The 17106-nt window shown below is 42.8% G+C and overlaps 3 protein-coding genes across 4 annotated transcripts; all 3 read left to right on the top strand.

The window, feature by feature from the left end:
• Window positions 1-835: 835 nt before the first annotated feature.
• Window positions 836-5956, top strand: LOC120831987 (torsin-1A). Of its 2 annotated transcripts, none has more exons than XM_040197976.2 (5): window positions 836-1277; window positions 2547-2812; window positions 2898-3073; window positions 3548-3675; window positions 4190-5956. In XM_040197976.2, the coding sequence occupies exons 1-5, from the start codon at window positions 1079-1081 to the stop codon at window positions 4432-4434; spliced, it is 1014 nt and encodes a 337-aa protein (XP_040053910.2). In that variant the 5' UTR covers window positions 836-1078; the 3' UTR covers window positions 4435-5956. The 2 variants fall into 2 exon arrangements, with proteins under 2 accessions (XP_040053910.2, XP_040053911.2); XM_040197977.2 differs by lacking the exon at window positions 836-1277 and adding an exon at window positions 1402-1867.
• A 1712-nt stretch (window positions 5957-7668) lies between these two features.
• LOC120832375 (torsin-1A) lies at window positions 7669-11660 on the top strand. Its single transcript, XM_078088923.1, is given in 6 exon segments — window positions 7669-7939; window positions 8157-8231; window positions 8656-8921; window positions 9007-9182; window positions 9719-9846; window positions 9976-11660. Coding segments are annotated over 6 exon segments (1053 nt in total). The 5' UTR covers window positions 7669-7776; the 3' UTR covers window positions 10221-11660.
• A 2015-nt stretch (window positions 11661-13675) lies between these two features.
• Window positions 13676-16874, top strand: LOC144388310 (torsin-1A-like). Its single transcript, XM_078088924.1, has 5 exons — window positions 13676-13925; window positions 14521-14786; window positions 14872-15047; window positions 15506-15633; window positions 15749-16874. Exons 1-5 carry the CDS (start codon window positions 13781-13783, stop codon window positions 15991-15993), a joined length of 960 nt encoding a protein of 319 aa, XP_077945050.1. The 5' UTR covers window positions 13676-13780; the 3' UTR covers window positions 15994-16874.
• Window positions 16875-17106: the final 232 nt, after the last annotated feature.

Here is a 17106-nt window from a genome sequence, read left to right as displayed (position 1 = left end):
AACGTATTATTCCCTCTTTGCTCTGACTGGATGTAAAACCTCCAGTTCAGTGACAAAGGGTGGCATGTTTCGTTTCTCTGGAGCTCTCTTAGCTTTGAATGAAACCGTCCTCATGCTCTTCTTTACTGTGCTGTAAAGTTAATTGAGCTGACGAGAGGATCATCAACGTGGACCCAAACTCAACCTCATGAACCCACTCAGTGTCACCCGGCTTCATATTTGGCTCTTCTTCTGATCCGAAGGTGTACGTTGCTTTCAGAATGTTAACAAACCGCCATCGCAGCAGGCAACTGCCCTCTACTGGCAAGTGTGAATCTAACAATACTTTATCACGATTTGGGTTTTTTACAGAAGGGGAAAAATAAGATACCATGAAGAAGTAATACGTTGTATCTTCCCCCAGTGATTTGTGCTCTACATTTGGATGAAACGGTATCTGGGTTACTCACGCCTACTGCCGGCCTGTGGATGTTGAAGACATTGTTAAATTGACCTGCTAAAGTTCTGTGGGCAAACAGGTTTGAGAGCATCTATTTATGCTCCTCCACCACTTGTTTAAAGTGATACCTGATCAGCACCCAGTTTAAGGCTTTTATTGTGCCCCTGAACTGGGACTTTTTGGGGCCCCCCTGCTGGAGGCTCGTGGCAGTTAATCCAGCCTTGAATTCAAAGTAACCCAATTTCAACATAACCTCCCAATATTGCATAGACACCTGGTTGAACATCAAACAAACAAATCACTATTTACACCGTAGCTTATCAGACCAGTAAACCTTCCCCATTTTTTAAATTATTTCCTAAACAGTCCTCTTAAAGATACAGATCCGCATGAAATGGCAGAAAACCAGCTACAGTGAAATGTGGGATTCTGTACGATTCCTTTATTCCGAGGCGAACGTCGACTTTGAACTCTGACGTCACCTCAGCGCCGTGTGTACATGGCAACCGCAGCGCCTCCACCGCCGGCAGTCGGTACTGCGCTGACCCGGCCCGCTTTGGCAAACCGCTTCACCCGCCAGCGGACACGCCGTCGTCGCAGTTTTTTTTCTCGCCTTAATGAAGCGGCGATTCCGTTGAAATGAGTCCGAGGAAGAGACACGTCCTGCTGCTGTGGATGCTGGTCTGCTCCTGCGCGACGGAGGCCATCGAGCCCATTAGCACCAGCATAGCGGTCGGCATGGCTGCGGCTCTCACCGGGTTTTTAGCCAGCTACCAGAACATTTTCTACTATTTCCACGAGTGCTGTCGACCCGAGTGGATTGCTTTTAACAGGACAGGTAACGCAGCGGCACCCACAACACATTTTACACTTTATTTTACTCTAGCCGCACAGTTTGCTAGCTGTTGTTTGCTTAAACGAACGTTAGCTGCTTTAACTAACGTTTACCGCTCGCGTCGGCGAGCAGTTGAACGTTCGGTAGCCGAACACAAGTAACCACATGCATTGTGCGAACTCGTACACGGCCAGTTGTAATACTTTTACGTTGTCAATGTAGTATCCATTTAAATGTCCAACATTTAACACGACGTCCGGGAACGGAGCGCGCAGTGTTTGTCGCGCGTTCGTGACGTATACGGAAGTATACGTTGTGAAAGAAGCTAACGGTTAGCTGGTTTAGCGTGGATCGTACCGCGGTGGTAATGTGGTCGTCTTTATCAAACCACAACCACTAGCCCACTTCCACGATGAACGCGGCCCGGTTACACTTGTTGCTGCACGTGTTCCTGTCCGCCGGGGTTCTGGTTCACGCGTTTGAGCCCTTCACGACGACATTGGTTCTCGGGGTCGGTGCGGCTCTGGGGCGAACGATCTACAATTATTTACACGAAAGTTGCGATGCGAAATGGATCGTCTTCAATGCAACAGGTGAGAATGTGCAGCTCGAAGGCTTTTTTTCTCTCTCTGTGGAGTTTTGTTTCGAACGCGAGAAGGTAAAGAGACGCACACCTTGCGACGTCCATTGTTTACGTTCAAAGTTCTCCGGACGGAGTGAACGCGTCACTCGGGCGTTTTTCTCCGTTAAAACGGAAATGGGAGAGTAACATGTTTAATAACGTCTCCTTTTGGACAACATATGACGTCTTGTGGAATTTCCGTTCGAGCAACAGCCGCGTCGTTTCATGCAGACGCAGGCTTTTATTGCTCAGGTAGGCCGACGCTTCCGTCTAAAACGACCGTTTACTGTGCGGAACTTATAGCTGGACTCAATTAAAAAATGTGCCTCTGTGTGACTTATGCATGAGAAAAAAGACCATTAAATAGAACCAACAAAATGAGCTCACTGGTTCTTAAATGCCTGTACAATTAAATAAAATACCCACTTGCATGTCTCCAACAGTTGAAGGTGTTTGCATTTTTCAGTTCGCAGTTGCCTAATAATAATAATTCTAAATTATTATTGTGGCTTTGGTTTAAGCTGTCACTGATTAACCAAATGGACCATGAGATGAAGCAGGTTACCACTTCAGCTGGTTTCCTGGTGGCGATGCTGAGAAAGGTGTTTGCAGCCATGAAGCATGTTGACTTGTTGCTGTGTCCTCTCTAGGCCTCCAGCTCGACCTGCAAACCAAACTGTTCGGACAGCACATCGCGTCACGCATCATCCTGAAAGCTGTGACCGGATTCATGAGCAACGACAATCCCAAGAAGCCCCTGGTGCTCTCTCTGCACGGATGGACCGGAACCGGCAAGAACTTTGTTAGTCAGCTGATTGCTGACAACATTTACAAAGAGGGAATGGACAGCAGCTTTGTTCATGTTTTTACATCTGAACTCCACTTCCCACATTCAAGTCATCTGGATACCTACAAGGTACGATGATGAATCCAGTTACTTGTTACAGTTACTGCCCTTCTTGTGTTTGTCCTTTTCATATGGACATGCTGTTTGTCCTCAGTCTCAGCTACAGCAGTGGATCAAAGGCAACGTCACCAACTGTGGACGCTCCATGTTCATCTTTGATGAGATGGACAAGATGCAACCTGGCTTGATTGACAGCATAAAACCGTACCTTGACTACTACGAAAAGCTGGATGGAGTTTCTTATCGGAAAGCCATCTTCATCTTCCTCAGGTGAGAATCTGAATGTATTCCAGACAAACATTTTAATTTATACCTTAGAACATGTTGGGGATTGATTTTCATATAATTTCCGGTTGTTGGTGTGGCGTGAGATTTTTTTCTGTGTCTTAAGTGTGCCTTGACGCAAAAAAGGTTGAAAAACACTGCCTTAGAAGACATTAAAAAAGTTAATTTGGTTAAACAGCAAAATGTATATGCATAAAGATGCTAAATAAATGATATTAAATGAACAGGTGTGGTCTTATGTTCACTTATTAGCAGTATGTAACATTTGAGTTGCATGGTTACAGTTTAGTGTTTTAGGCCTTAATGCATTTCTATTATTAAAATTTCAACAGAGCAGTGACAAATGAATATTTCCGTGTAAAACTTTCTATGTTTCTTTACTCTGTGACAACAAAGAACTACAATCATTTGCTGCTGCAATCAAAAGCAAGTTCTAATATGTTCTAATCTCCTTCTTAGCAACGCCGGAGGGGAGGGCATCATACAGGCCGCGTTAGACTTCTGGACAGCAGGACGAGATCGAGAAGAGCTGGAGCTAAAAGATCTGGAAACGGTGCTCTCTGTATCAGTGTTCAACAACAAGAAAAGTAAGTCCAAGATGAACAAATGTTTCTTTCTTTGTTGGATTCTTTGGTGTCTTCTATCAGAAACTAGATTTGATTAAAAAAAAAACTTGGCTTGTCAACAGACTTTTTGAAATGTATCAATCGTGATTTAAAAGTTTGTCATTTAAAGATGAGTAATAAGCAGTCACTTTAGAGAGTGTGTATTTTAAATACAAAACTATACACATTTGCTCGTCTCCAAGGCAGAATTCCAACGGTGGAACATGTTGAACTACCGACTCTTCCTGCTGTCCTCGTGTAGTTTGACTGCTGTGTTTTTAGTTCCCAACAATCTCGCCGTTTGCCACGTTTGCCACACCCCTTCTGTTTGACACGTGGAGGAATTCTATATTCCTACACACCGGAAGTAAATAAAGTTGTGTTTAAATATCGCATTAATCTCGGCTACATTAATCGCATAGATTGCCGCGTTCATTTTGGCAGCCCTAAAAGAAGCACATGTCCGACCAAAGTGTCTGTTCATCTCTTCCAACAGGTGGTTTGTGGCATACGAGTTTGATCGACAAGAACCTGGTGGACTTCTTCGTCCCCTTCCTGCCTCTGGAGTACCGGCACGTCGTCGAGTGCGCCATGGCCGAGATGAAAGCCAGAGGAGTTCCACCCAACCACAACGTGGCAGACCAGGTGGCCAAAGATGTGGTGTATTTCCCCAAAACCGAGAGAGTGTTCTCTGTCAAAGGCTGCAAGACGATATCCAGCAAGTTGGACTACTACACATAACGGCGTCATCCGATGGACGCCGCGTTCGATCAGATTGTGCACTTAAAAAAAAAAAAGAAGAATAAAAAGAAAATTGGGAAAGAACGCTCTCGGCCAAGTGACTGAAGAGAGGAAGTCAGCCTGACTGAACTCTGAGGAGGATCCACTGGTGCTTTCCCTGTTTGACCTTGTGAACGAATGGAGGATTTCATCGGGCCTTCTCCGATTCTACAAATGGTTAACACTGAACGCAGGAGAGCAGCGCCGGCTGAATTAAATAATTATAAGACTGGAATGTTTTCCTTTGTAGGTGTTGAAGAGGTGCTGTCGCTGCTTATTGCGGCGCCACAGTTTGAGTCTCATGGGCGTTTTAGCTTTCCCGAGCTTCTTAATTACGGCATGTTGCTGTTGTGCATTTTCTTTTTTTTAATGTTCAGCTCCATCTATAGGGATTACTGGAAACACCTGCCTTAATTCTTTTTTAATTTCACAATTTGCATTTTTTGTTTAGATCTATAGAGTTGTAGACATGCGTCCACTTTACATGTAAAATGCACATGTAACCATCAACGTTGGCCTTCATGTCACCATTCAACAGAACATGTTTTATAAGTATCATATTGAAATAAACATCAGCAGGATATGTTTTCTACGCCGCGCTCGCACACACTTTTAATATCTAATTTGATTCTTGTGATGCATTACAAATAGATTCTTGCATACATGAGTAATGTACACTGAAATTGATATTTATGTCCACAGTGGAATATTTCCAAATGTAATTTTTCCTTATGGATATGCTTTTATTTACACCAGTGACTAGTTAAACACTATACGTTCTGGATGATCAGTTTTGTATGAAACACAAAATTCAAATGGTATATTTGAATGGAATTCACGTACTTTGAAAGTTTAGCATGATGTTTTTTTCTTTTCAAACCGCTTATATCTTATTTTTAAAGTGGACGAGGTCGTCCAGGGGGTGTAAGCAATTGTTGGGTTGGTATTTTAAAAGCTGACAGTTTTTAAAACCACAAACAAGTTGTTACTCTGTAAACCTGCAGGTGGAGGAGCTCTAATGTGAAGGGATATTGTTATTATGGAGGGAAAGCCCAGTGAGAGTCTCTGCTGTGTGTATATACACACACACACACAAAAATCACAAATAAAACAAGAACATCTCCAGCTGTCACTGTTTCTGATGCAGGTTTCACATCAGGCTGAAGAGTCCAAACCTAAAGACAATCTAGCAACACCCTGACGAGCTACTTACTGAGAAAGGTGAACCCGATGAAGCCTTATTTCCTAAACGGCACCCGTAGAAGCCAAATGTTCACAAGAAAAATGTCTTTACCGTATTCTGTACACTGGGTGGCGCTGTTTTTGGGTCCTGTGCGCATCTATGTGATTGATAGAATAAGAATTGACATCAGGTGTTGGACCCGGAGAGCGAAAGAGGTTTGACCGCTGTCGCGGCAAGAGAGAGTTGGTTCCACTGGGAACAAAACCGCGTATGTAACAAGTAAAACTAAGATCAACAACACCCGGGACGTGTCGGTGGATTATTTCTTGAATATTATTTCTGATTGAGGCTGGAAGAACAGCGCGTCACACAGACCAATCCGGGGGAATCAGCACCTCAGTGGTCCAGGTAAAAGGACCGGGCTCCTTTAAAAGCATGCAGTGCCTGTGGCAGAAGACCAGCTGCAGTGACATTTGGGATTTTGTATAATTATAAAATGCTAAAATAGCAATAGTGGACATTCGTTTATTCCCAGGATAACGTCACCTCTGGACTCTGACGTCACCTCAGCCGCCTCCGCCAGCAGGCCGCGCTGTGTTGGCTCAGCCCGCTTTGGCAAACCGTTCAACACGCTTACGGTCACACTGCTGACGTCTTTTTGTGTGACTTAAGTTTGATGAAGCGGTGATTCCACTGAAATGAGTCCGAGGAAGAGACTCCAGCCATCGGACATCCCACGACGTGTGACCTCTGCGGTTGTATGGGTAACCACTGCACCACATTTCAACACACTGATCCATGAACCAGCAGGCGGCGTGTGCAGCCGAACAGAACCGTCTGTGAACTGAACCGAACTAGCCGCGCTGTGAGCCCACACACACACACCCAAGCACGCAGACGCTAACAGCACCTACTGAACTGTACAGCAACGGAGCTGACACCAACACGCACGCACACACACACACACACACACGCACACGCACCCATACACACCGGAGTGACCCGGTTAGCTCATGCGGACTGGCACAGCAGACGCTGAGTAACTGTTTATTTTGCCATCTAAAGTAAGTTTATTGGAATGTGAATGTGAAATGCCTTTTAGAAGTAAGCTATATTCTCTGTTAAGTTTCCTGTTCTGGTTAAAGGGAGCCATTTTTAGTTGTCACAAGGGTGAACGTTGCTTCCCCAGGTTCCATGAGAACTTAGAACAATAGACGGGTCAAGTTAAGCACCCAATGTTTGATGATGAGGTGAAACCGAGGTATTGAGTAGCCATTCGTGAGGTTTCTAGGTGACTATTAATGAAACCATTCCATATAACTGTCTCGTATTTGAATATGTTCTCCTTGTGCTCTGTGTTTATCCTTGAGTAAACAATAGAGGGAATAACAGCTGTACGTGTTTATTTAACTTAGTCTAGTATATTTGGCTGCGTATCCGGGGTAGGGGCGCCTCACCTGTTTAGCTAGACCTAGGTAGAGTGAGAAGGGGGGGTTACCTCACCCCACACATACTTCAGACAACCACCTACTGAAGCCCACTTTGCTCCGTCTAAGAAGCTACCGTCCAGTCTAGCTGCTAAATAGTAAACAACCTGTTCACTCACCTGAGCATCGAGGCCACAGGCGTTGAGTGTGGGGGACCCAGATCCTGTCCCACTCAGTCCTCCCCAGAGTAAGTGTTTTATAACCCCTATAAGGCGGCGGTAATAATCCCGACCGTTACACGAACCTTTGGACAATTTTCTAAATTTGTAAAATAAAAATATTACATTTTTTGTAGTCACAGGTCCTATACGCACATACTTCAGTCATTTTCCTGATTCTTTGATTTAATAGCTTTTATTCCGGTTACATTATATACGTTATTATATTACGTTGAATACCATATATGTGCAATAACATTCAAGTGTCTGGTACATTGACAACATGTCGTTATTCTGAGGTTGCCTGGCAACGCTGAAGCAATAGAGAGGAACATATAAGGAGGCGGACAGTGCAGCTACATTCCGTCCTGTAACCGGTTGATGCAGTTCTGGAAAAGTAACCTGACACTTTTCGATCGAGGCGTCACTCAGTGTCGTTTCATCAAACCACTCCAGGAATTATCCTATTTCCACAATGAACGCGGCACGTTTACATTTGTTGCTGCATGTTTTTCTGTTAACCGGCCTGCTGGTTCACGCGAATTATCCTTCAACGTTTGTCAAGAGCAGTGCGACTATGGGGGAAAATATCTACAATTATTTCACACGTGGAAGTTGCGTCTGCTTCAATCCTATAGGTGAGAATGTGCAGCTCGCAGGATGTTTGAGGTCTCCTTCCATTCCGTCCATTGGTGGAGTTTATTTTAATACTGTTTTTACTTTTATTTTTAGTTATTCGTGTGGTTTTGTTTAAGCTGTCGCATGATAACTAAATAGACCGTGAGGTTTCCTGGTGGAGATGCTGAGAAAGGTGTTTGCAGCTATGAATCACTTTGGTTGCTGTGCTCTCTCTAGAGGAGCTGCGAACGATCTACAATAATTTCATGCAGGAACGTTGCGATCCGAAAAACATCGTCCTCAATGAAACAGGTGAGAATGTGCAGCTCGAAGGCTGTTTGAGGTCTCCTTTCATTCCGCCCATTGGTGGAGTTAATTTACTTTGTTTTTACTTCATTTTCAGTTACTGTGCAGAACTTTTATCTGGACACGAATCTCTTAATTCCAAAAATATGCCTCCATAGAAACCGGACATTTAAATAACATAAAATACCCACTTGTGCATTTCCCCCGACAGTTGAAGTGTTTGCATTTGTCTCATTTCCAGTTATTTGGTTTGATTTGATATAATAGTATCTATTATTATTGTGGCTTTGGTTTAAGCTGTCACTGATTAACCAAATGGACCATGAGATGAAGCAAGTTACCACTTCAGCTGCACAGTTTCCTGGTGGCGATGCTGAGAAAGGTGTTTGCAGCCATGAAGCATGTTGACTTGTTGCTGTGTCCTCTCTAGGCCTCCAGCTCGACCTGCAAACCAAACTGTTCGGACAGCACATCGCGTCACGCATCATCCTGAAATCTGTGAAAGGATTCATGAGCAACGACAACCCCAAGAAGCCCCTGGTGCTCTCTCTGCACGGACCGACCGGCACCGGGAAGAACTTTGTTAGTCAGCTGATTGCTGACAACATTTACAAAGAGGGAATGGACAGCAGCTTTGTTCATTATTTTACATCTACATTCCACTTCCCACATTCAAGTTATCCGAATACCTACAAGGTACGATGATGAATCCAGTTACTTGTTACAGTTACTGCCCTTCTTGTGTTTGTCCTTTTCATATGGACATGCTGTTTGTCCTCAGTCTCAGCTACAGCAGTGGATCAAAGGCAACGTCACCAACTGTGGACGCTCCATGTTCATCTTTGATGAGATGGACAAGATGCAATCTGGCTTGATTGACAGCATAAAACCGTACCTTGACTACTAAGGAAAGCTGGATGGAGTTTCTTATCGGAAAGCCATCTTCATCTTCCTCAGGTGAGAATCTGAAAGTATTCCAGACAAACATTTTAATTCATACCAAAGAAGATATCAATAGCAGGAACAAAAGTGTACCACTCTCTGTTTATAGATTAATTATAACAGCAAGTACTACAACAACACGAGAAGTGTTGGTAGAAAACTGGTGGTCTTAAGTAGTGTTTTCTTCAGTTTCTCGGTTAAACAGTAAAATGTATTTGCATAAAGGTGCTAAAATGAAAGATATTAAATGATTGACAACGTGTGTGGTATTATGTTCACTTATTAAGGAGATATTTTGTTGATAACCTCCCAGTTTGTGAATAAGGAAAACAGCTGTTGTGTTCAATGTAGAAACATGTTGCCCGTATGTAACATTTGAGTTGTGTGGTTACTGTTTTTAGACCTTAAAGCATTTCTATTATCTAAAAACTCGACAGAGACATAAATAAATATTTTTGTGTAAAAACTTTCAATGTTTCTGAGATTTACTCTGTGACAACAGAGTGCTGCTGCAATCAGAAGCAAGTTCTAATATGTTCTAATCTTCTTAGCAATGACGGAGGGGAGACGATCGTACAGACCGCGTTAGATTTCTGGAAAGCAGGACGAGATCGAGAAGAGCTGGAGCTAAAAGATCTGGAAACAGTGCTCTCTGTATCAGTGTTCAACAACAAGAACAGTAAGTCTAAGATAAACAGATGTTTCTTTCTTTGCTGGATTCTTTGGGGTCTTCGGTCAGAAAGTAGATTTGATAAAAAGGCACATTGACTCCTGTCCGACCAAAGTGTCTGTTCATCTCTTCCTACAGATGGTTTGTGGCATTCAGATTTGATCAAAGAGAAACTGGTGAACTTTTTCGTCCCCTTCCTGCCTCTGGAGTACCGGCACGTCGTCCAGTGCGTCATGGCCGAGATGAAAGCCAGAGGAGTTCCACCCGACCACAACGTGGCAGAACAGATGGCCAAAGATGTGGTGTATTTACCCAAAAATGAGGGAGTGTTCTCTTCCACAGGATGCAAGACGATACCCAGCCAGGTGGACTACTACACATAGCGTCGGCATCCGATGGACGCTGCCTTTAATCACATGGTGCACTTAAAAAAAAAAAGATCATATGATACTAAATATCATTTACTTTTGATTTAAAATTTTGCTTAACTTTGGACATTAGCCTGTTTTGGGGCCCGCACATAGTAAAATGCTCATTTTATGCAACCAAGAAGTCTTTCTAGAAAATACTTGCTGTCAGGATAAAGGGGAACACGGGAGTGTGGTCTGGTGTGTAAATATCAGTATCCATGATACTGGTTAAGAATTAATGAAGACGGCAGAAAATTGAATCATGACATGACGGACAATCACAGGGGAAGACAGGACAAGGCAGGAAGTGACATGACCCAGGGAGAACAGAGGCAAGGAACTACAAAATAAAACCAGACATTAATCCAAACCGTGACAGTAAATATCAGTATCCATGATACTGGTTAAGAATAAATAAAGACGGCAGAAAATTGAAAACTTTCAGATTTGCTTAGAAATAAAAAGAAGCACTTTTAGGGTATCCATGCATATAAAACATTCAGATATCAGGCCAACATATATAGTTCATAGCCCAGTCTGTGGACAGTGTTTGTGGAAAGTCTCCCTTTGATAGAGTGAAGCAGAACCGGTCTAGAGAGGCTTTAGTACTGGGCCTCACGGGACAGAATCAGGAGCGCATATTTGCATTTTCATGGTTGGCCGATTGGAAATTCCAACTCCTGGTTTTAACAGTTCGAGCCTTTTACACAAGAGTAGCCTAACATGGAGAAGAGCACCAGCTCCCTTAGGCACTCAAAAGCTAAAGCGAGCGATGATGCTCAACGCTGACATCCCCCCTGACTCCCCTAACCTGATCCCAACATGGAGAAAGATGTGAGCTTATTTTCATTGAAAACGGCAAAGTTATATGGTTTACTTATGTGGTTCTGATCAGGGTGGAATGGCCTCCTTGTTTCCCGTCTCGGTGTCTTTGTGAGCTTCCAGCTTCGATGATGGTTCCACAAATTCACCCTGTGCCCAATTTTGGGGCAGATTTTACAAATGATATTTGAACCCTTATTACTTGTTAAAGAATATATTTTTACTTTTAAGTCGGCCTTGTAGGCAAGACTCTAATGATTCCCTGGTGTGAACCATTATTATATTTGTTTGGGATGAGAGTCTCTTATTAGACGGTAAGTGGCAGAATTGTCGGGTTGGACCTTGGTTCTGCGTCCAAAAGGGGGACGCTTGATTTAAGCTTTTTTTTTTTAAAAGAACGTATATTTTGTTCTAAAAGAGGGGGAAGGTGTAGGGAAATGTTTTCTAAAATCAGAATGGCTTTAAAACAACAAAATAAAAGTTGTTATTATCTGTATAACTGCTCGTAGTTCCCTGCAGGTGGACGAGCTTTAGGTGGAATGTGAAAGAACAAGTTATTGTGGATGGAAAACAAATAAAAAATTCACCTTTCTTGCTGTCACTGTTTCTGATGCCTTTGAGACAAAGTTCATGGACAATCTAAAGAAACAGCTGCACATTGATGAGATACAAGGATACAAGACGATATCCAACAAGTTAGACTACTACACATAACGGCCGATGGACGCTGCGTTCGATCAGATTGTCCACTTTAAAAAAAGGAGAAAACGCTCTCAGCCAAGTGACTAAAAAGAGGAAGTCAGCCTGGCTGAACGCTGAGGAGGATTCTCTGGTGGTTTCTCCGTTCCACCTCGGGGCCAAGTGGAGATTTCATCGGGACCTTCTTGATTCTGTCTTAACTACGGCATGTTTTGCATTTTCAACTCCATCTATAGCGATTACTGGAAACACCTGCCTTAATCATTTTTTTAATTTGACAAGTTTACTATTATTATTTTATTATAGCTTTATTATTATATCTTTAATGTGAAAGAACATTGTTATTGTGTATGGAACGCCTAGTGAGAGTCTGCTGTACACACACACACACCAGACAAAAGTCACAAATAAAACAAGAACTTTTCCAGCTGTCACTGTTTCTGATGCAGGTTTCACATCAGGCTGAAGAGTCGACAACTAGAGACAATCTAGAGAAACAGCTACACTCTGATGAGCTGGTTACTAACGAAGGTGCACCCCGAGATTCAAGTTCCATCTTATTTTACCCGAAGAAGCCCTGGTGCTCTTTCTGCACGGATGGACCGCCACCGGGAAGAACTTTGTTACCATCCTCACATCTGAACTTGACTTCCCACCAGTCGGTTTGTTGCTTTTCAATGTCATGATGAACGCAGATTTATAAGATTGAATGGTTTTGGTTTATGGCCACATACTTAAAAAACAAATGACATTACAATCTGCATCACCTGTACTTCTCTATTGGGCTAATACACCATTATCATGCTCACCATAGCCGACACATGCTTAACATTACAACGTTATAATGAGGCACTCTTTAATAACTAAATAATAACATGTTTTCCAAATCAGTTCCATCTTTTAAATCTGTCAAAAATAAAACTACTTTGATGTGTCAGAATGGATAATTCAGATATGTTGCCTTCTTCAGCGAGCATCAGTGGGGAAAGCTTTGGTAGCATCTGGGCATCTTCCCTTCTCTGAGGAGCCGCCCTGAGGAACTCGAGGGCAGATCCTGGAACACAAGGAAAACCATCTAACCCCGTCCACGCTGCACTTAATACATTATCAGGGTTTTTTTTTTACAGAAGAGGAAAAATAAGATCCTCCCATGAAGTACAAATAATACATCTCCATGTGATTTGTGCACTACATTTTAATTAACAGGTATCCGGGTTACTTAAGACGTCTGCAGGCCTTGTGGTTGTTGACGACATCGTCCGATTGACCTGCTAGAAATTTCATGGGCAAATGTTTAAGAGCATCTATTTATGCTGCTACACCACTTGTTTACATGCCGCCTGATTGGCACCCACGTTAAGGCCTTCGTTGTGCCTTTATTTACTAAATTACAACCTTTAAAGAAACAGATCCCTGCTGTTCTGCATGAAATGTCTTATGCGGCAGAAAACCAGTTACAGTGAAATTGGGATTTTGTATGATGACAAAATGTGAATTCAAAAGAATTATATTTGGACATTTATTCACAGGATAACGTCACCTCTGGACTCTGACGTCACCTCAGCGCCGTGTGTGCATGGCAACCACAGCGCCTCCACCGCCGGCAGTCTGTGCTGTGTTCACTCAGCCGGCTTTGGGAAGCAGTTCATCACGTTTATGGTCACACTGCTGTCGTCTTTTTGTGTAACTTTTGATGAAGCGGTGATGGAAATGAGTCAGATTAAATAGGTTTTATTCCAGTTAAATGATTAATACCGTAGATGTCAGCACATTAGTGCAATAACATTCGAGTGTCTGCTGATTGACAACAGTCGCTATTCAAAGGTTGCCTGGCAACACTGAAACAATAGACAGGAACATATGAGGAGGCGGACACCTGCAGCTACATTCCGGCCTGTAACCGGTTTATGCAGTTCTGAAAAAGGAACCTGCCACTCTTCAATCGAGGCGTCACTTGGTTTTTGTTTGTTTCATCAAACCAAAAACACTCCAGGAATTATGTTATTTGCACGATGAACGCGGCACGTTTACATTTGTTGCTGCATGTTTTTCTGTCAGCCGGCGTGCTGGTTCACACGTTTGATCCGTTTTCGTATTTTTACAATTATTTCAGACATGAAGGTTGCGATCCGGATTGGATCGTCTTCAATGCAACAGGTGAGAATGCAGCTCGGAGGTTGTTTTAGGTCTCCTTCCATTGAGTTAATTTACTTACTTCGCTTTTACTTTATTTTAAGTTACTGTGCAGAACTTTTAGCCGGACACGAATCTCTCAATTATCACTCACAAATGCCTCTATGTGACTTATTTATGAGAAAATGACCATTTGTCACGGTGTGGTTCACTTCATGTTGTATTTTGTAGTTTTCTGCCACTCGTGTCCCCGGGTAACTTCACTTCCTGCCTTGTCCCGTCATCCCCTGTGATCGTCTAATAGTTTCCACCTGTGTCCAATCACCTGCACCTCCCTAGTGTATTTAAGCCGTGTGTGTCTGTTGTCACTGGTCGCGTCATTGTCTTTGGCCACGCATGTCCTTGTCTTTCGTCGCGGAGTTTCATAGTTTCCTGTCTCCCGTTTTTCCCCTGGTTCCTGTGTGTTTTTGCCCCTTGGCCTTTTGCTTTAACCTTTTTGACAATTAAAGTCCCTTTTGTTTTGAACTCTGCGTCTGAGTCCTACCTCCCGTAATCCCTGACACTGAGAAAGGTGTTTGCAGCCATGAAGCATGTTGACTTGTTGCTGTGTCCTCTCTAGGCCTCCAGCTCGACCTGCAAACCAAACTGTTCGGACAGCAAATCGCGTCACGCGTCATCCTGAAATCTGTGAAAGGATTCATGAGCAACGACAACCCCAAGAAGCCCCTGGTGCTCTCTCTGCACGGACCGAGCGGCACCGGGAAGAACTTAGTTAGTGAGCTGATTGCTGACAACATTTACAAAGAGGGAATGGACAGCAGCTTTGTTCATGTTTTTACATCGGAACTCCACTTCCCACATTCAAGTCATCTGGATACCTACAAGGTACGATGATGAATCCAGTTACTTGTTACAGTTACTGCCCTTCTTGTGTTTGTCCTTTTCATATGGACATGCTGTTTGTCCTCAGTCTCAGCTACAGCAGTGGATCAAAGGCAACGTCACCAACTGTGGACGCTCCATGTTCATCTTTGATGAGATGGACAAGATGCAACCTGGCTTGATTGACAGCATAAAACCGTACCTTGACTACTACGGAAAGCTGGATGGAGTTTCTTATCGGAAAGCCATCTTCATCTTCCTCAGGTGAGAATCTGAAAGTATTCCAGACAAACATTTTAATTCATACCAAAGAAGATATCAATAGCAGGAACAAAAGTGTACCACTCTCTGTTTATAGATTCATTATAACAGCAAGTACTACAACAACACGAGAAGTGTTGGTAGAAAACTGGAGGTCTTAAGTAGAGTTTTCTTCAGTTTCTCGGTTAAACAGTAAAATGTATTTGCATAAAGGTGCTAAAATGAATGATATTAAATGATTGACAATAGATTTGGTATTATGTTCACTTATTAAGGAGACATTTTGTTGAGATCTTTGCAGTTGTTGTGAATAAGGAAAAACATCTGTTGTGCATGTGTACATTTGAGTTGCATGGTTACAGTTAATGCATTTCTATTATCGAAAAACTCGACAGAGCAGTGACATGAGTATATATTTTGTGTTAAACTAAACTTAACAGTAACTCAAATCTTCTTCCTAGCAACGCTGGAAGGAAAGAAATTACACAAACCGCGTTAGATTTCTGGACAGCAGGACGAGATCGAGAAGAGCTGGAGCTAAAAGATCTGGAAACAGTGCTCTCTGTATCAGTGTTCAACAACAAGAACAGTAAGTCAAAGATGAACAAATGTTTCTCTGGTGTCTCCCGTCAGAAACTATATTTGATTAGAAAAAGCACATTGACTCCTGTCCGACCAAAGTGTCTGTTCATCTCTTCCTACAGGTGGTTTGTGGCATACGAGTTTGATCGATAAGAACCTGGTGGACTTCTTCGTCCCCTTCCTGCCTCTGGAGTACCGGCACGTCGTCCAGTGCGTCATGGCCGAGATGAAAGCCAGAGGAGTTCCACCCGACCAGAAAGTGGCAGAACAGATGGCCAAAGATGTATCCTATTTACCCAAAACCGAGAGAGTGTTCTCTGTCAAAGGCTGCAAGACGATATCCAGCAAGTTGGACTACTACACATAACGTTGTCATCCGATGGACGCCGCGTTCGATCAGATTGTCGACTTTAAAAAACAAAAATCAAATGATTACGTACATCTGAATGGTGGTATCCATTTACTTTGATTTCAAATGTAGCTTTACGTTGGCCCTTTGCTCCAAAAAAGGCATGCATGCACATTCTAAAATGATAATTTTATGCCACCCCACAGTCTGTGGAAAATGCTTGCTGTCAGCAAAACGGGGAACACGTGTGAGTTTGGTCTCATGTGTAAATATCAGTATCCAAGAATAAATGAAAAAAAGCACTTCCAGGGTATCCATCCCTATAAAACATGGAGATAAAAAAACATATAGGCTATGGCCCAGTGTGGGGACAGTCTTTGTGCAAAACACTGGGAAAAAAAATGCATTTTTTAATAGAAAACGTCAAAGGTTTATGGTATACTTATTTGGCCGTAATCAGGGTGGAATTGGCTCCTTGTTTCCTGTCTTGGTTTCTTTGCACCGTGTGGACAATTTGGGGGCAAATTTTACATATGATATTTTCTAATTCTTTTACTTCTTGTTTGAGTTCCGTTTGGAGCATTTTCAAATGTGTAATAAGCATTATTACATTTGTTCGGGATGAGGATCTCTTATTAGACATGCAGTATGTGGCAGAATTGTTGGGTTGGACCTTGGTTCTGGGTCCAAGACGGTGACGCTTAATTAAAGCTTTTTTTTTTAAAGCATGTGGGAGTTGTTGGGAAATATTTTCTCAAATCTGGCAGGATTTAAAACCACAAAATAAAGTTGTTATTATCTGTACAACCGCTTGTAGTTCCCTGCAGGTGGACGAGCTTTAGGTGGAATGTGAAAGAACAAGTTATTGTGGATGGAAAACAAATAAAAAATTGACCTTTCTTGCCGTCACTGTTTCTGATGCCTTTGAGCCAAAGTTGATGGACAATCTAAAGAAACAGCTGCACATTGATGAGATACTTACTGAGAAAAATGGACCCCGACATTCAGGTTCCATCTTATTAACCCCATGAAGCCCCTAATGCTTGCAGAGGAAAAGTCATCACTGAACCACTGTCATATGTCTCCTGTCCTGCTGAGGGACATATTATAACGTATTATCCTGCGACATGA

Source organism: Gasterosteus aculeatus, chromosome 14 (genome assembly GCF_964276395.1).
Source record: "Gasterosteus aculeatus chromosome 14, fGasAcu3.hap1.1, whole genome shotgun sequence".
Lineage (NCBI taxonomy): Eukaryota > Metazoa > Chordata > Actinopteri > Perciformes > Gasterosteidae > Gasterosteus > Gasterosteus aculeatus.
The sequence above is the reverse complement of the archived record's forward strand: the minus strand, read 5'-3'. Positions and strand labels throughout refer to the sequence as shown.